Consider the following 20,153-nt stretch of genomic DNA (forward strand, 5'->3'; position numbering starts at 1 on the left):
CTCGCTCTTTCTCACCCCCCCCCTCTCTCACTCCACCTCTCTCTCCCATCCCTCTCACTCTCCCCCTCTCACTCTCCCATCCCCCTCACTCTCCCCCCTCTCTCTCATTGTCCTTCTCTCTCATCCCTCTTCTCTTACCCATCTCTTTCTTATCCCCCCTCTCTCTCACTCCCCCTTTCTGTCACCCCGACACCCCTCTCTTTCCCTCCCTCCTCTCACACCCCTCTCTCTCACCCCACCTCTCTCTCCCCCACTCCCTTTATTTCATCCCCCCTCTTTCTCACTCCCCCTCTCTGCCACTCCCCACCCTCTCTCTCTCCCTACCTCCCTCCTTTCTCTCACACTCCCTCCTTCTCCCTTTCTCTCTCTCTCACACCCCTTCTCTCTTTCTCACAACCCTCTCTCTCACCCCACTCACTCGCTCTCTTTCATCCCCCCTCTCTCTCTCATATCCCCCCTCTCTCTCTCAACCCCCTTCTCTCACCCTCCCTCCTTTCTCTCACCCCTTCTATCTCTCACTCCACCTTTCTCACCCATCCCCCTCTCTTTCCCACACTCCTCTCTCACCCCCCATCCCTCTCTGACCCCTCTCTCTTTCTCACTCCTCTCTGTCACCCCCCACCCACTCTCTACCTCCCTCCTCTCTCTCCTCTCTCTCTCACACTCCCCTTCTCTCTTTCTCACTCCCCCTCTCACCCCACTCTCTCTCAACCCCCTCTCTATCACCGTCCTCTCTCACCCCCCTTCTCTTACCCCTCTCTTTCTCACCCCCCTTTCTCTCCCCCACTCTTCTCTCACCCCCCCATCTCCCCTCTCACCCCTCTCTCTTTCCCACTCCCCCTCTCTGCCACCCCCACCCCCTGTCTCTCCCTACCGCCCTTCTTTCTCTCACACCCCCTCCTTCTCCTATTCTCTTTCTCTCACACCCTTTCTCTCTCTCCCACACCCCTTCTCTTTCTCCCACCCCCTCTCTCTCTCACACCCCTTCTCTCTTTCTCACTCCCCCTCTCTCTTTCAAACCCCCTCTCTCTCACCCCACTCCCTCTCTCTCAACCCCCCTCTCTATCCCCCTTCTCTCTCATCCCCCTTTTCTCTTTCTCACTTCCCATTTCTGTCACCCCAACACCCCTCTCTCTCTCCCTTCTTTCACACTCCCCCTCTCACAACCCCTCTATCTCTCACCCCTCTCTCTTTTTCACACCCCCTGTATCTAATCCCTCTCTCTTTCTCACTTCCCCTCTCTCACACCACCTTTGTCACCCATCCCCCTCTCTCTCCCCCACTCCTCTCTCACCCCCCCTCCTCCTCTCTCTCTCACACACACCCCTTCTCTCTCACTCCCCCTCTCACCCCACTTTCTCTCAACCCCCCTCTCTATCACCGTCTTCTCTCTCATCCCCCTTCTCTTACCCCTCTCTTTCTCACCCTCCTTTCTCTCCCCCACTCTTCTCTCATACCCCCTCTCTCACCCTCCCATCCCCCCTCTCACCCCTTTCTCTTTCTCACTCCCCCTCTCTGCCACCCCCTCTCTCTCCCTACCTCCCTCCTTTCTCTCGCACCTCCTCCTTCTCCTTCTCTCACACCCTTTCTCTCTCACACACCCCTTCTCTCTTTCTCACTCCCTCTCTCTCACCCCTTCTCTCTTTCTCACCCCCTCTCTCTCAACCTCCCTCTCTATCCCCCTTCTCTCTCATTCCCCTTCTCTCACCCCTCTCTCTTTCTCACTTCCCCTTTCTGTCACCCCTCGCTCTCTCCCTTCTCTCACACCCCCTCTATCTCTCACCCCTCTCTCTTTATCACTCCCCCTGTATCTCTCATCCCTCTCTCTTTCTCACTTCCCCTCTCTCACCCCACCTTTGTCACCCATCCCCCTCTCTCTCCCCCACTCCTCTCTCATCCCCCCTCTCTTTCTCACTCCCCCTCTCTGCCACCCCCCACCCCCTCTGTCGCTCTACCTCCCTCCTTTCTCTCACACCCCCTCCTTCTCTCTCTCTCTCACAACCCTTCTCTCTTTCTCACTCCCCCTCTATCTTGCTCACTCCCCCTCTCTCTCACCACAGTCCCTCTCTCTCAACCCCCCTCTCTATCACCCTCTTTTCTCACCACTCTCTCTCACTCCACCTCTCTCTCTCCCCCTTCTCTCACTCCAGTCCCTCTCTCTCATCCACTCTCTCTCTGAACCCCCCTCTCTATCACCCCCTTCTCTCACTCCTCTTTCTCACTCCCCCCTCTCTCTCACCCCCATTCGCATGCAGGCAACAGAAACCAAGTGGACATTGACTGACAGGTGATCCCACCCCCCTGCACTGTCACACATCCCATTCCTCCCCCCAGCACTGTCAATGATCCCCCCGCAGCCCTAGCAACCAATGGGTGAGCATTAATGATGTGCAGTAACCTCTAGCAACCAATCGACAAGCAGAAATTATATGTTGTAACCTCTAGCAACCAATCAACAAGCAGAAATGTGTTGTAACCTCTAGCAACCAGTCATTGAGCTGTAATGATGTGCTGTAAGCCCTGGCAAGTAATCACAATCACTGCCTGATCTGCTGCAGTAAACTGATTTTGAGTCTACTTAAAAAGAAAGTACAGCGCTAAAATAAATGCAGATTAATACTTCCAATCCATAAACCAGCTGAACATATGATCGAACATAAAGTCACAATATGTTAAAATAAGTGTATAAAATGGTGACAGTCTGTGATAGGTGATGGATACAGGAGATGTTAGTGACTTCAACGTTCCAGGTGGCGAGGTGATAGAATAGCTAAAATACGCACTCACCAGATGCGTATCTTTTATACGCATATAATCAATAACCAGAGGTCCCCCTTAGGGATGGATGAGCTGAACCGCTTATAACGGACTCTCCCCCTCTTGGTATTGGTCTGGTCAGTAGTCGTTTCTCTTGGGATAGCCCCGAGTACCACCGTGGAAGCCTCTCAGATATAGAGCTGGGTGGGTCACCCTGGATTTGACGTTCTCTAGTAGTGGTGGGCTGATGTCAGCAATATAGGAATATCTTCTGTGCCATGGAGCGTGGGCTCTGGGGATGAATTGTTGCTCTCAGGGGAGTCAACACAAATAATAGCCCATAGTGTAGTAATTTTGACCAAAATTAATTTATTAATCCACTTGAGTAAATGATAAATTGATATCCCTTGCTGAGGAAGTGCAATTGCACGAAACACGTCCAAGGGGCCATAACGCCGTGACGTCTAGCCACCGGCTCCTGTTATAGGTCCGGTGGCCTCCTTTACAATACTGTACGGTCAGTGTACTTTTTATTTACTCGAATACTTTGATTTTTCACTTTATTATTTACCCACGTGGATTAATACATGAATTTTTATCAAAATTACTACACTATGGGCTATTATTTGTGTTGACTCCCCTGAGAGCCAACAATTCATCCCCAGAGCCCACGTTCCATGGCACAGGAGATATTCCTATATTGCTGACATCAGCCCACCACTACTAGAGGAGAACACCAGGTCCAGGGTGACCCACCCAGCTCCATATCTGAGAGGCTTCCACGGTGGTACTCGGGGCTATCCCAAGAGAGATGACTACTGACCAGGCCAATACCAAAAGGGGGAGAGTCCATTATAAGCGGTTCAGCTCATCCATCCCATCCCTGAGGGGGACCTCTGGTTATTGATTATATGTGTATATAAAGATATGCATCTGGTGAGTGCGTATTTTAGCTATTCTATCACCTCGCCACCTGGAACGTTGAAATCACCTGTATCCATCACTTATCACAGACTGTCACCATTTTATACATTTACATATTGTGATTTTATGTTCGATCATATGTTCAGCTGGTTTATGGATTGGAAGTATTAATCTGCATTTATTTTAGCGGTGCACTTTCTTTTTAAGTATCCTATGAGGTTTTATTCTGGTTACCTTTTTCGTCCTTTTAGCTGCTATACTATTACTAAGCGCTCACTGATTATATTGTTTTATTCTGATTTTGAGTCTAGCTGCTATTTATTTTATGTCTTAGATCAAGTTGAGAGTGAAATTCCATGTGAGCCAAGGGAGGGGGGTGGAGGGGCCCAAGAAAATGTTTGCCCAGGGTCAAATCAATAATAAAGACTGCCCTGATTGGAGCCCTCTCTTCTCTCCCTTACATGAGTGTTATGTCATTGTAACCCATTTACGGGAGGAAGAGCTGGTGACAAGATTTTTGTGTGCTGATGATCGGTTGGCGGCTGGTGCCTCAGTCTATTATTATTATTATTATACAGTATTTATATAGCACCAAAAGGTTTGCTCAGCGCTGTACATTATAGTGGGGGACAGAACATGAGACAATACAGTAACAATACAATACACGAGGAGTTCAAGGGCCCTGCTCTTTTGAGATTACAATCTAGGAGGGAGGGGATAGTGGTCCAGGAGGAAGTGGCTGTGGGGGATGGAGTGGTGGGAGGAGTGGAGGAGATCGGCTGTTAGGTGAGGGTGGGGAAGGCTTCCCTGAAGAGGTGGGTTTTCAGGGTGTGCCTAAAGGTGAGGAGGGTAGGTGACAGTCTGATGGATTGGGGTAGTGAGATCCAGAGCATGGGGGAAGTCCTGGAGAAGTCCTGCAGTCGGGCGTGGGAGGTGGAGACCAGGGAGCTAGAAAGTAGGAGGTCTTGTGAGGAGCGAAGAGTACGTGTTGGGTGGTATTTGGGTATCAGGTCGGTGAGGTAGTTTGGGGCAGTGTTATGAATGGCTTTGTATGTCTGTGTTAGTAGTTTGAATTCAATGTGTTGGGCAATCGGGAGCCAGTGGAGGGAATGACAGAGGGGGGTGACAGAAGAGGAGCGGTTAGTAAGGTGGATGAGTCTGGCCGCTGAGTTCAGGATAGACTGAAGCGTGGATAGTCTGTGATGAGGTAGGCCGGTGAGGAGGGAGTTGCAGTAGTCCAGACGTGAGATAATAAGGGAGTGAATGAGTAGTTTAGTAGTGTCTGGGGTTAGGAACGAACGTATTTCGGAGATGTTACAGAGGTGGAGCCTGCGTGAGTTTGCCAACGATTGGACATGGGGCTGGAAGGACAGGTCTGAGCCTAGAGTGACACCTAGGACTTTGGTTTGCGGGGTGGGACTGATGGTGGCGTTGTTGGTCACAATGGAGAGGGTGGGGGGGCGTCTATGAAAGCTTTTGTTGATTTCTCTTATGAGGGTCACAGGGCTTCTGGTAAGCCTTTCGATTACTGGAGATACACGTGGTGATTCCATCCACACGATATTGGGGAAGAGGGCCATCAATTTATTTATCATTTCACGCACTGGGTGGCAGTTACCTACATTTTATGGACTTTTTGTCATTTGTAACTTCAATAATTTTGCACTTCTTATTTAGTGCTGCATAATTGATTATAAGCTTGCTCTGTGTGACAGGATCGAACTTCGTCACCGTCCCAGATGATATTGATATTTTGATGATGTGCTCCTCAGCTGGGACAGTGACATTCTGTAACAACAACCTAAGGCTCAGTATTAGTTATTTTATAAACCCAAAGCTTTTTTTTTAAATTTATTTAGGATTGGCACATGAGGAAGATCGTATTATCCCAAAAAATGTTTGTAAACCCATTGGTGACTACTCATATCTCCATTATATGAGTTGCCACCACCCTCTTTGGAAAAAAAATATACCCAAAGGACATTTCCACAGACTCAAAAAGAACTGTACAAAACAAATCAAGACACTACACTGACCTCACAGCACTGCCTCAGAGCACACTAGTCAAAGGAAGAATTGTATTTATCATTCCTTGACTGAAGATCTAAAACTCATCAAAACCAGACAAACCCAACAGAGAAAAGAGAATTTCTGATCTGGCAGACCAAGAGTCCTGGGACCTAGAAAGTGTAGCAAACACTAAACAGTCCAGATTAAATGTGATCCCGGGGGGGCAGTAGTTCTTAAATGTCCAGCAACCCTCCTATTACCCTCCTCATATCCAAAAATTGTGCAACCAAATCATTCTTACTTTCATTTCCCAAAGTTATCCATCTACAAGGAGACCTGTATAGATCACATGATGGCACCAATGAGGATGGAGGAGGACCGGAGTCACATGACTGAGAAGATACTAAACCTCACCCTGGAGATCATCTACCTGCTGACCGGAGAGGTGAGGAGGATTCTGGGAGGTCACATGACATCACTCTTATCTCTATTAATAAAACACAGACCTGACCAGAGAGGTGAGGAGGATTCTGGGAGGTCACATGACATCACTCTTATCTCTTAATAAAACACGGACCTGACCGGAGAGGTGAGGAGGATTCTGGGAGGTCACATGACATCACTCCTATCTCTATTAATAAAACACAGACCTGACAGGAGAGGTGAGGAGGATTCTGGGAGGTCACATGACATCACTCCTATCTCTATTAATAAAACACAGACCTGACCGGAGAGGTGAGGAAGGTTCTGGGAGGTCACATGACATCACTCTTATCTCTATTAATAAAACACAGACCTGACCGGAGAGGTGAGGAGGATTCTGGGAGGTCACATGACATCACTCTTATCTCTATTAATAAAACACAGACCTGACCGGAGAGGTGAGGAGGATTCTGGGATTCTAACATGATATTCCAATTGGTTCCTCAATACAGAGATTTCCTCTTCTGAAGTCAGGTGATCATATGACCATCACAGTGCCTCCATGTGACTCCCTAAACCCTGAGAGACACAACATGCAGAAGATTCTAGAAGTCACCAGAGAGATCCTTGAGCTGCTGACAGGAGAGGTGAGCGGTGCCGGGAATTCTGGGACATTCTCCAGTAACAGACAAGGGATGTGTCTGGATGGTGACTGTATCATTGTGTGTGTCAGGTACCTATAAGGTGTCAGGGTGTCACTGTCTATTTCTCCATGGAGGAGTGGGAGTATTTAGAAGGACACAAGGATCTCTACAAGGACGTCATGATGGACAATCAGCCGCCCCTCACATCACCGGGTAAGAGGAGACTTTATTGTAAAGGAGAGAGCAGTACGGAGGATCCACCTAGATCCCCCATCATCTGATAAACACATAGAAACAATGGATTCAGTCAGTGTGTGTGTTTCCTACAGATGGATCCAGTCATGGGAACCCACCAGAGAGATGTCCCCGTCCTCTGTATTCCCGGGATTCCACACAGGAAGGTCACACCATCCCTCACCATCATCAGGTAGATGAGGAACAATCACTGATAGTATCATTAGGATCTGTACATTATCTGCATTGTTACCATTGATGTCATTTTTATTATATATTCAGAGGGGAAACCTGAGAGATCCTAAAGTTGATATTAAAGAAGAGATAAAAGAGGAGGAGGATGAAGATGGGGTGATGGAGTCAGAATTTCTAAAAGGACACAAGAATCTGTACCAGGACACCATGGTGGAGTCATCCAGCTACAGGAACCCACCAGAGAGATGTCCCCGTCCTCTGTATTCCCCGGATTCCACGCAGGAAGATCACACCATCCCTCACCATTACAAGGTTAGTGAGACATAACATCTAGATCGGGTCTTTAAATTTCCTTGCTCACATTTGGCGAGTGGAGATAATGTGGGGGCGAGTGTGACCCTGGCAGGGCCACCTATAGCCGTAACATAGGTATCTCGTCAAGATCGGTATCCCTGCAGCTACTGCACATGTGCTAGATCAGTGAAGCATTCATGGAAAACTAGCCAAGCTTGAGCCATGGTTTTCTCCAAAATCGGTTATCTCCATCAATTCTGGGCAACAGTGACAATCCCTGGGAACACACGGAGGGTGGAGGTAAAGGATATCTTGTGCATTGTGACAGGGATATCTGTCCTCTCCATTCACAGTGCTGGTCACAGGGGACACACACGTGAGGGGGATGGAGGATTTCATGGCCATTCTGCATGAGGACCGCAGAAGCTGATCGGCTGCATGGACTTAACTCCTCAATTGCCAGACACCTTTGCCATGAACTACTTGTAATAATTAAAGTACTAATTAACTTACAAGGGAGAGGAAACGGAGTGGGGGTCTGTCAGTGGGGAAAGGGGTGGAAAATTGGGGGTGGGGGTCTGTCAGTGGGGGAGGGGGGCAGTAGGTGAGGGGTGAAGGTCAGTGGGTGGAGGGGGCAGAAAGTGGGGGTGAGGGTTTGTCAGTGGGGGAGGGGCAGTAGTAGATGTTTTGTCAGTGGGGGGAGGGGGCTGTAATTGGGGATGGGGGGTCTGTCAATTGGGGAAAGAAGGCGGTAATTGGGGGGTGGGATCTGTCAGTGGGGGACTGGAGGAGGACATAGGATGGAGGATATGGTACTGGTGGAGGACATGGGATGGAGGAGATGGGACTGGAGGAAGAGGACATGGGATGGGGGAGATGAGACTAGAAGAGAAGACATAGGATGGGAGAGATGAGACTGGAAGTGGAGGACATGAGATTGGGGAGATGGGACTGGAGAGAAGGACATGGGATTGGGGAGATGGGACTGGAGGAGGAGGAGGACATGGGATGGAGGAGATGGGACTGGAGAAGGAGGAGATGGGACTAGTGGAGGACATGGGATGTGGGAGATGAGACTAGAAGAGGAGACATGGGATGGGAGAGATGAGACTGGAAGTGGAGGACATGAGATGGGACTGGAGAGAAGGACATGGGATGGGGGAGATGGGACTGGAGGAGGAGACATAGGACAGGAGAGATGAGACTGGAAGTGGAGGACATGAGATGGGGGAGATGGGACTGGAGAGAAGGACATGGGATGGGGGAGAGGAGGAGGAGGAGGATATGGGATGGGGAAGATGAGACTAGAAGAGGAGACATGGGACGGGAGAGATGAGACTGCAAGTGGAGGACATGAGATGGGGAGATGGGACTGGAGGAGGAGGAGGGATATGGGATGGGGAAGATGAGACTAGAAGAGGAGACATGGGACGGGAGAGCTGAGACTGGAAGTGGAGGACATGAGATGGGGAGATGGGACTGGAGAGAAGGACATGGGATAGGGGAGATGGGACTGGAGAAGGAGACATGGGACGGGAGAGATGAGACTGGAAGTGGAGGACATGAGATGGGGAGATGGGACTGGAGAGTAGGACATGGGATGGGGGAGAGGAGGAAGAGGAGGATATGGGATGGGGAAGATGAGACTAGAAGAGGAGACATGGGATGGGAGAGATGAGACTGGAAGTGGAGTACATGAGATGGGGGAGATGAGACTGGAGAGAAGGACATGGGATGGGGGAGATGGGACTGGAGGAGGAGACATGGGACGGGAGAGATGAGACTGCAAGTGGAGGACATGAGATGGGGAGATGGGACTGGAGAGAAGGACATGGGATAGGGGAGATGGGACTGGAGGAGGAGGAGGGATATGGGATGGGGAAGATGAGACTAGAAGAGGAGACATGGGACGGGAGAGATGAGACTGCAAGTGGAGGACATGAGATGGGGAGATGGGACTGGAGTGAAGGACATGGGATAGGGGAGATGGGACTGGAGGAGGAGGAGGATATGGGATGGGGAAGATGAGACATGGGACGGGAGAGATGAGACTGCAAGTGGAGGACATGAGATGGGGAGATGGGACTGGAGAGAAGGACATGGGATAGGGGAGATGGGACTGGAGGAGGAGGAGGGATATGGGATGGAGGAGATGGGACTGGAGAAGGAGACATGGGACGGGAGAGATGAGACTGGAAGTGGAGGACATGAGATGGGGAGATGGGACTGGAGAGTAGGACATGGGATGGGGGAGAGGAGGATATGGGATGGGGAAGATGAGACTAGAAGAGGAGACATGGGATGGGAGAGATGAGACTGGAAGTGGAGTACATGAGATGGGGGAGATGAGACTGGAGAGAAGGACATGGGATGGGGGAGATGGGACTGGAGGAGGAGACATGGGACGGGAGAGATGAGACTGCAAGTGGAGGACATGAGATGGGGAGATGGGACTGGAGAGAAGGACATGGGATAGGGGAGATGGGACTGGAGGAGGAGGAGGACATGGGATGGAGGAGATGGGACTGGAGAAGGAGGAGATGGGACTAGTGGAGGACATGGGATGTGGGAGATGAGACTAGAAGAGGAGACATGGGATGGGAGAGATGAGACTGGAAGTGGAGGACATGAGATGGGACTGGAGAGAAGGACATGGGATGGGGGAGATGGGACTGGAGGAGGAGACATAGGACAGGAGAGATGAGACTGGAAGTGGAGGACATGAGATGGGGGAGATGGGACTGGAGAGAAGGACATGGGATGGGGGAGAGGAGGAGGAGGAGGATATGGGATGGGGAAGATGAGACTAGAAGAGGAGACATGGGACGGGAGAGATGAGACTGCAAGTGGAGGACATGAGATGGGGAGATGGGACTGGAGGAGGAGGAGGGATATGGGATGGGGAAGATGAGACTAGAAGAGGAGACATGGGACGGGAGAGCTGAGACTGGAAGTGGAGGACATGAGATGGGGAGATGGGACTGGAGAGAAGGACATGGGATAGGGGAGATGGGACTGGAGAAGGAGACATGGGACGGGAGAGATGAGACTGGAAGTGGAGGACATGAGATGGGGAGATGGGACTGGAGAGTAGGACATGGGATGGGGGAGAGGAGGAAGAGGAGGATATGGGATGGGGAAGATGAGACTAGAAGAGGAGACATGGGATGGGAGAGATGAGACTGGAAGTGGAGTACATGAGATGGGGGAGATGAGACTGGAGAGAAGGACATGGGATGGGGGAGATGGGACTGGAGGAGGAGACATGGGACGGGAGAGATGAGACTGCAAGTGGAGGACATGAGATGGGGAGATGGGACTGGAGAGAAGGACATGGGATAGGGGAGATGGGACTGGAGGAGGAGGAGGGATATGGGATGGGGAAGATGAGACTAGAAGAGGAGACATGGGACGGGAGAGATGAGACTGCAAGTGGAGGACATGAGATGGGGAGATGGGACTGGAGTGAAGGACATGGGATAGGGGAGATGGGACTGGAGGAGGAGGAGGATATGGGATGGGGAAGATGAGACATGGGACGGGAGAGATGAGACTGCAAGTGGAGGACATGAGATGGGGAGATGGGACTGGAGAGAAGGACATGGGATAGGGGAGATGGGACTGGAGGAGGAGGAGGGATATGGGATGGAGGAGATGGGACTGGAGAAGGAGACATGGGACTGGAAGTGGAGGACATGAGATGGGGAGATGGGACTGGAGAGTAGGACATGGGATGGGGGAGAGGAGGATATGGGATGGGGAAGATGAGACTAGAAGAGGAGACATGGGATGGGAGAGATGAGACTGGAAGTGGAGTACATGAGATGGGGGAGATGAGACTGGAGAGAAGGACATGGGATGGGGGAGATGGGACTGGAGGAGGAGACATGGGACGGGAGAGATGAGACTGCAAGTGGAAGACATGAGATGGGGAGATGGGACTGGAGAGAAGGACATGGGATAGGGGAGATGGGACTGGAGGAGGAGGAGGGATATGGGATGGGGAAGATGAGACTAGAAGAGGAGACATGGGCCGGGAGAGATGAGACTGCAAGTGGAGGACATGAGATGGGACTGGAGTGAAGGACATGGGATAGGGGAGATGGGACTGGAGGAGGAGGAGGATATGGGATGGGGAAGATGAGACATGGGACGGGAGAGATGAGACTGCAAGTGGAGGACATGAGATGGGGAGATGGGACTGGAGAGAAGGACATGGGATAGGGGAGATGGAACTGGAGGAGGAGGAGGGATATGGGATGGGGAAGATGAGACTAGAAGAGGAGACATGGGACGGGAGAGATGAGACTGCAAGTGGAGGACATGAGATGGGGAGATGGGACTGGAGTGAAAGACATGGGATAGGGGAGATGGGACTGGAGGAGGAGGAGGATATGGGATGGGGAAGATGAGACATGGGACGGGAGAGATGAGACTGGAAGTGGAGGACATGAGATGGGGAGATGGGACTGGAGTGAAGGACATGGGATAGGGGAGATGGGACTGGAGGAGGAGGAGGATATGGGATGGGGAAGATGAGACATGGGACGGGAGAGATGAGACTGGAAGTGGAGGACATGAGATGGAGGAGATGGGACTGGAGAGAAGGACATGGGATGGATGAGATGTTTACATTGCTTTATGTTAATATTTTTTAAGTTAATATTTATTTTTGTAATGTCTGTGTAAATTCTGCATAAAACATTTACCAGTATCATTTCATGAAATAATTTACAAGAGCGTGTTTAGGGGTGCAATTATGGGCGGGGTGGAGTAGGGCAACTCTTAAGGCCTGGCTCAGCACTTGACTTGATCAAGACCATGAACTTGTGCAGACAATGTGTACATTTTTTATGTGATGTCATGATATTAAAGTTTATATATTACAGATGTTATTTTCTCCCTTTCTCTTGGTTTAGGGTGAAGATCTGATAGATATAAAAGTTGAGGTAAAAGTAGAAGAAGAAGAGGCGTATGTGAGGGATGATCAGCAGTCTATGGAGGAGGATGGAATAACGGGGGCATTTATAGAGGAGGACACTCCTACAGAGATCAGCACAGGTGGGTCAAATTGTTGCAGGTGGTAGAGCTGCCCGGTCGTCTTGAAAAATGCCTGCAGGTCTTGCAAAGTGTTTGGTCCTCTTGCATGAACTGCTTGCCTGAGTTCCCCCCAGAGTGGCTCAATCACATTAAGATCAGGAGATTGTGATGGGCACTCCAGAACCTTCACCTTTTTCTGATGTAATCACTTGAGGGTCAACTTGGCCTGGTGCTTAGGTGTCATTGTCGTACTGGAAAGTCCAAGAGTGTCCCATGCACAGCTTTCCTGCAGTAGAATGCAAATTGTTTGCCAGTATCTTCTGATAACATGCTGCATTCATCTAGCCATCAATTTTCACAAGATTCCCCCATGCCTTTAGAGCTCACACACCTTCTAAACATCAGTGAGCCACCACCATGCTTCAAAGTGGGGATGGTATTCTTGTTGCTATAGAGATTGTTACCCCTCTCCAAACTAAGCACTTATGGTTGTGACCATAAAGCTATATTTTGGTCTCGTCACTCCAGATTACAGTGTGCCAGAAGCTGGGAGGCGTGTCAAGGTGTTGCTGGGCATATTGTAACCAGGTTTTTTTTGTGGCATTGGCAGTAGAGGCTTCTTTCTGAAAACTCGTCCATGCAGCTCATTTTTGTTGTATTGTATTATACTCCTTGGAACAACCACACCATTTTTTTCCAGAGCAGCCTGTATTTCTCCTGAGGTTACCTGTGGGTTTTCTTTGTATCCCAAAGAAATCTGGCAGTCGTGGCTGCAATCTTTCTTGGTCTACCTGACCTTGGCTTGGTGTCAAGAGATCCTTGAATTTGACTGGCATACTCAAGGCTTTGAATAACCTTCTATATTCTTTTTCATCTTTTTAAAGCTCCATTACCTTGTTACGCAGGTGTTTTGACAGTTCCTTTCTGATCCCGATTACTCAGTATCCAGCCTAGTCAGTACTTCCACATAAGAGCTAACAAACTCATTGCCTATTTATACACTGACACTGATTGCAATTTAAAAGCCACAGATGTGGGACATTAACCTCTAATTGCCATTGTAACCCGTGTGTGTCACCTTGTGTGTGTCTGTACCAAGGCCAAACATTCCAGGGGGCGGAGACTTCTGATCCGGGCCATTTGGGTGATTTCTGTTATTGTGATTTAAAAAGAAGCCAAACAACTATGTGATAATAAACAGTGTCATGTGATCACTATCCTTAAATAAAAGACAGTTTTTGGCATGATCAGTCAGATTTTCATCATCGGTGCCAAAATCTCACCATTTCTGTCAGGGGAGGCAAACTTTAGAAACATAGAAAATTGATGGCAGAAAAAGACCAAGTGGTCCATCAACTCTGCACCTTTTTTTTGGGGGGGGATGTGGGTTTTTTTTGGTAACTTTTTTATCTGAGTAGAGATCTATGTTTGTCCCAAGCATGTTTGAAGTCATTAACTAGTGACTAGCTCACTACCTCTGCTGGAAGTCTATTCCTGGCATCTACTACTCTTTCAGTAAAATAATACTTTCTGAGATTAGTTGTGAACTTTCCTCCAGTTAGTTGGAGGTCATGTCCTCGTGTTCTTCATTTTGGTTTCATATTGAAAATTCTGCCCTCCTGAACCTTATTCACCCCCTTCATATATTTAAAGGTTTCAGTCATGTCTCCCCTTTCCCTTCTTTCCTCCAGACTGGACATGTTACGTTCCTGAAGTCTCTCCTGTTATGTTCTATCCCCCCCAGACCTTTCACCATTTTGTTCCCCGTATCTGGACTCATTCTATCTTATCAATATATTTTTGCATGTGAGGCCTCCAGAGCTGGACACAGTATTATAAATGAGGTCCAACTAAAGATCTTTATAGAGGAATCAGGACCTCCTTCCTCCCGCCGGCGACCCCTCTAGTGATATAAAGATCTATATAGAGGAATCGGGACCTCCTTCCTCCTGCCGGTGACCCCTCTAGTGATATAAAGATCTATATAGAGGAATCGGGACCTCCTTCCTCCTGCCGGTGACCCCTCTAGTGATATAAAGATCTATATAGAGGAATCAGGACCGCCTGCCGGTGACCCCTCTAGTGATATAAAGATCTATATAGAGGAATCAGGACCTCCTTCCTCCCGCTGGTGACCCCTCTAGTGATATAAAGATCTATATAGAGGAATCGGGACCTCCATCGTCCCGCCGGTGACCCCTCTAGTGATATAAAGATCTATATAGAGGAATCAGGACCTCCTTCCTCCCGCTGGTGACCCCTCTAGTGATAGGATCTATATAGAGGAATCGGGACCTCCTTCCTCCTGCCGGTGACCCCTCTAGTGATGGGATCTATATAGAGGAATCTGGACCTCCTTCCTCCCTCTAGTTATCCCTCTAGTGATAGGCTCGATATAGAGGAATCGGGACCTCCTGCCGGTGACCCCTCTAGTGATATAAAGATCTATATAGAGGAATCGGGACCGCCTGCCGGTGATCCCTCTAGTGATATAAAGATGTATATAGAAGAATCAGGACCTCCTTCCTCCTGCCGGTGACCCCTCTAGTGATATAAAGATCTATATAGAGGAATCAGGACCTCCTTCCTCCTGCCAGTGACCCCTCTAGTGATATAAAGATATAGAGGAATCAGGACCTCCTTCCTCCTGCCGGTGACCCCTCTAGTGATATAAAGATCTATATAGAGGAATCAGGACCTCCTTCCTCCTGCCGGTGATCCCTCTAGTGATATAAAGATCTATATAGAGGAATCGAGACCTCCTTCCTCCTGCTGGTGATCCCTCTAGTAATAGGATCTATATAGAGGAATCAGGACCTCCTTCCTCCTGCCAGTGACCCCTCTAGTGATAGGATCTATATAGAGGAATCAGGACCTCCTTCCTCCTGCCAGTGATCCCTCTAGTGATATAAAGATCTATATAGAGGAATCGGGACCTCCTTCCTCCTGCCGGTGATCCCTCTAGTGATAGGATCTATATAGAGGAATCAGGACCTCCTTCCTCTCGCCGGTGACCCCTCTGGTGATATAAAGATCTATATAGAGGAATCAGGACCTCCCTCCTGCTGGTGACCCCTCTAGTGATGCATCCTAGAATTCTATTAGCTTTCCCCACTGCCTGGCCACACTGTTTGCTCATTTTGCATTCATTTGAAATAAGTACCCCCACGTCTTTTTCCTCTTAAGTGCTGAACTTTTGAGGACTGGATTTCTGTAGATACTGGGGTTCAGCTGGCAGCAAAATGTTGATTTTCACATTACACATTGCTCAGTCTATACATCTGATGCATATGGTTGAGTCTTCTGCCCCATTGCCTGAATAAAGTAAGATCTCTACCAGATCAATTCTCCCAGGTAATTTGCCCATTTGTTTGCTGGCAGTGCTAGGTGGAGGGATATGTTTGTGTACATGGTGATAATAATGTGATAACATCCTCCAACTTTGGACCCTTAAACAGAATGTGATACTGAGGGAGGAGTCAATACCCCAATGATGGTGGTCTTCAGGATCAGTCCAGTCTTCATCTTGGTTGTTCTCCCCCCATCCTCACTCTCTGACCTCTGGCGGGGCTCAGCCCCGCTGTTCTTCATGACTAAATCATGGTCTAAATAAGGAAGTGCAGTACTTCTTGTGTTGGGAAGATGGCGATGAGTGATAGAGGGGGTGGGGACCCTCGTCCTATAATCCCCTCATCACTGTCCCTCCTATAAAAGACAGTTCTGGTTGTTTCCTCACTCTCTGACTAAGGTCCATGAATAAAGAAATGACCTGGTAGGAGATCAGAGGAGCCATTTCCTAGTTCCCTTGAGGGTGGAATTGTAATCTCCTCAGAGACCAAGCTGCCTGATGTGGGCGGAGTCCTGGTTTGGGGGAACCAATCAGCTCCTGTCTAGTAATCCTCTTTGTCTTTGTATTTTAGTCCATGGCCGGGAGATGAGGAAAACCTCCGAGGATTGTCTCACTTTGTCTCCAGACTGGAAAGTAGAAGATGAGGACATCACACAGTATAGTCCAGGAGAAAACCCGGCTCCCTCCAATGTCCATCCGGCACCACCCAGTGTAGATGGACCATCGGATTCCTCGTATCCTGAGGAACCTCAGACTGTGCGGGACGGGGACGGCCCTCCAACAGATATGTGGTTTTTCTGTACTGAGTGCGGGAAATGTTTCCATTTTAAATCCAAATTCAACAAGCATAAAAAATTTGATATAGGTGAAAAGCCATATTCCTGTCCTGAGTGTGGGAAATCTTTTTCACAGAATTCCCATCTTTACACACATCAAAGACTGCCCGCAGGAGAGAAGCCACTTTCTTGTTCTGAGTGCGGGAAATGTTTTTCATTGAAGTCCAGTCTTCACAGACATCAGAAATTGCACACAGGTGAGAAGCCGTATTCCTGTCCTGAGTGTGGGAAATGTTTTGTACGAAAAGCATACCTTGTTACACATCAGAGGTGTCACACAGGGGAAAAGCCGTATTCTTGTCCTGAGTGTGGGAAATGTTTTTCACAAAAGTCACATCTTTACAGCCATCAGAGACTGCACACGGGGGAGAAGCTACTTTCCTGTTCTGTGTGCGGGAAATGTTTTTCAGAGAAGTCCAATTTTCATAGACATCAGAGATTGCACACAGGGGAGAGGCCATTTTCCTGTACTGAGTGCGGGAAATGTTTTATTCGAAAATCAGAACTCCTCACACATCAGAGGTCTCACACGGGGGAAAAGCCATATTCCTGTCCTGTGTGCGGGAAATGTTTTTCACATAAATCACATCTTTACCGACATCAGAGACTGCACACAGGGGAGAGGCTACTTTCCTGTTCTGACTGTGGTAAATGTTTTGTACATAAATCAGACCTTGTCACACATCAGAGATCTCACACGGGGGAAAAGCCATATTGCTGTCCTGAGTGTGGGAAATGTTTTTCACAGAAGTCTCATCTTATTATACATCAAAGGTCTCACACAAATGAGAAGCCTTATTCTTGTTCAGCATGCAGGAAATGTTTTGTAGCAAAATCAGATCTTGTCAAGCATCAGAGATCTCACACTGGAGAGAAGCCATATTCCTGTCCTGAGTGCGGGAAATGTTTTTCACGGAAGTCTCATCTTTACATACATCAGAGTTCTCATGCGGGGGAGAAGCCACTTTCATGTCCTGAGTGAGGGAAATGTTCCTCACTGAAGTCCTGTCTTCCTGTACATCGGGGTCCCACGCAACCCTGGAGGTGTATTAGTGCCTTGAGTGCGGGAAATGTCTTCTAGATGAATGTTGCTGGACATCCCAGCTCTCATGTGGGGAAGAAGCACACCCTGATATACACCTCAGATATACTCCATGGCTGATCTTCATCATAGAAGAAACAGTTCATAAGGAGATCAGAGGTCACCAAAGACATGGATGAAGTGTGGGACCAGGTTGGCCATTGATAGCAGGAGAAGAAATAAGAAATAAATAAGTGAGAGCTAAAACAATCACAAGCAGCCAAAGCACCAAAAAACCTCCAGAATAATCAAGAAAAAAATCAAAGGGGTGCGGCGCTGGAATACCTAAAAACAAAGTTAAAATGTATGTATACATGTAAATTGCACTAGACCCAGATGTGGATATAAAGTGACAAAAGTGCAAAATGCAAATCTAAATGTACTATTAGTGAGCACTATCGATGTGCTGAGTGTTAATAACCATACATAGTCCTGAAAACAGTTCATATAAAGTTCTTGGAAGTGATGATCCATCTGAGGGGATCTCAGATAAGTGCTCCTTACAACATCCTGGTGACGTGCCGTGAAATTGTTAGGAATACGCACTCACCAGATGCGCAACTTTTATGTGCATATATAAATCTCAAGGATGTCTGCTGAAGGTCTCCTTCAGAACTGGGTCAGCCTGGTCTGGTCACAAACTGATAAGGATCCCCTTCCCCTGGGCAGTTTGCAGCACCTATGGCCTCACTCTGGAATTGGCTCTGTACAGGTATCCGCTTACAAGGAGCCAAAAAGAAGGAAGCCCATATGTAACAGCGTATACCCAGAGACTGACGCAGTCCTCTATTTTGTTAAGAATCTCCATGTTGTCCCTCATTTTTCCCCCTTTCCTCTTTGTTAATCCACAGGGACATATGTGTGTTAGAAGGGTCACAGGCAGGCTAGAGCACGGCAGGGATTCCAGAGCTATAGGACCCCAAGGGAGCCGGGGCCTAGCTGTCCAAAGAACCTGTGCAATTTAACACCTCGTATAAGATAAGGCAAGCTTTCCCCGGAGTTCAAAGAACATTCCCAGGAAATACGACCAGATAACCTTTGTTAAAATCCATTTTTACCCTATGTCTCATATCTTGGAATATGAGAGACTTACATAAAAACCAAGCATATCGTCAGATTGGCCACGAGAAGACGAACAGTTTGGTAGGTCACTCGCCTTGTCTCAAATAGGAAAGCAGAAAAGTAGATCTCGTGAACCAGGCAGTGTATAATTTCATATTTTATATCTAATCAATCCTCAGACGTGTCTGCATAATAATCTACCCGCGGGTGGAGTGTCACTTATGCATATGGTAAGTTATGAGCCAAAGTATGAACTATAAGAGATTTTGGCTCTTGTTTAGGTCCACGCCCAGACGATGCCTCCCTACACGGGGTATTGGTCCTTGACTTCAGAGACACCCCTTGCTAGGGAACTAAAAAATGGGCTGTCAGTCCTAAGAGAGTTGAGTTGAAGATGTCTCCCCTTTTAACATCAGTACCACCTGGGGAGACCCGTGCCCTTTCGCTCTGAAACTTGGATCTGCTAACCCAGGACTTTGGCAAGTACCTTAACCCTTTCACCTCTCTCTGATATCTCTTTGCTGTGCTGTTGGTCTCTGTATATTTATATATATCTGCATTACATCTTTTTCTGTAAATATTTTTATTGCACCCGTTTGACCTTATAGTAATAAATCTTTCCTTCTGAAAGTGTTGAACTGTTTCTATAGCGCTTTATTGCAATTTACGAATTCCTGTCTCTAAAGAGAATGCTATTGTGTTTGTTTAACTTTGAATAATCAGTCTGCGGTGACCGTATTATGCAGACGATTATCTCAACCATTATAGTGTTTTAGCTGATATTGCCGAGTTTCCTCTTTCTCTGTACAAAAAGGAGGTGGTGGCAGTGTGAAGGGTTAATTGCGTAATTAACCAGACCCAGTAACAATCGCTCAGGCTGCTGGTACATCGATTGTGGTCCAAGTAGCTAGAAAATCGTTGTGCAGGGTGCAGCTGGGTGTGGCATTGCGGTTTTAGATTGGCTAGTCCTTTTGGTCACGAGTTTGGTGAGAAGGGCTGGGGTCTGACGCCGTGATCGTGACACCATAGTGCAGTATTTTCAAGCAATATTTATTGAATGCAAGCTAAAAACAAGATAAAACACTGACCATGTGAGATGCTAAGATGGCCACCGGACCTCCACACAGTCGCGGCGGGAAAGGCGTCACTGCGCATGGCTTCTCAACACGTTTCGTGCTAAGGCACGTATTCATGAGGGGTATGCTCGTACGCAAATACTCCAAAGTGAAGTCTATTTATACCAAATTCTGCACATGCGCACATCACGACCGCCATGTTACTGTGCTTCGCGACCGCGCATGCGT

General features: G+C 48.3%; 1 protein-coding gene across 1 annotated transcript in view; it reads left to right on the forward strand.

Annotated features, from left to right (window-relative positions):
• The window catches only part of LOC149460830 (uncharacterized), a 90,047-nt gene extending 70,560 nt beyond the window's left edge, over positions 1-19,487 (forward strand). Inside the window, 4 exon segments of the mRNA XM_089679264.1 lie at positions 7,278-7,499; positions 12,401-12,542; positions 16,442-17,668; positions 17,671-19,487. Of these exon segments, the coding sequence (XP_089535390.1) occupies positions 7,278-7,499; positions 12,401-12,542; positions 16,442-17,668; positions 17,671-17,759 (1,680 nt within the window). The 3' untranslated portion in view covers positions 17,760-19,487.
• Positions 19,488-20,153: the final 666 nt, after the last annotated feature.

Source organism: Staurois parvus, unplaced genomic scaffold (genome assembly GCF_062004578.1).
Source record: "Staurois parvus isolate SC_StPar_1 unplaced genomic scaffold, SC_StPar_1.0 ptg000221l, whole genome shotgun sequence".
Classification (NCBI taxonomy): domain Eukaryota; kingdom Metazoa; phylum Chordata; class Amphibia; order Anura; family Ranidae; genus Staurois; species Staurois parvus.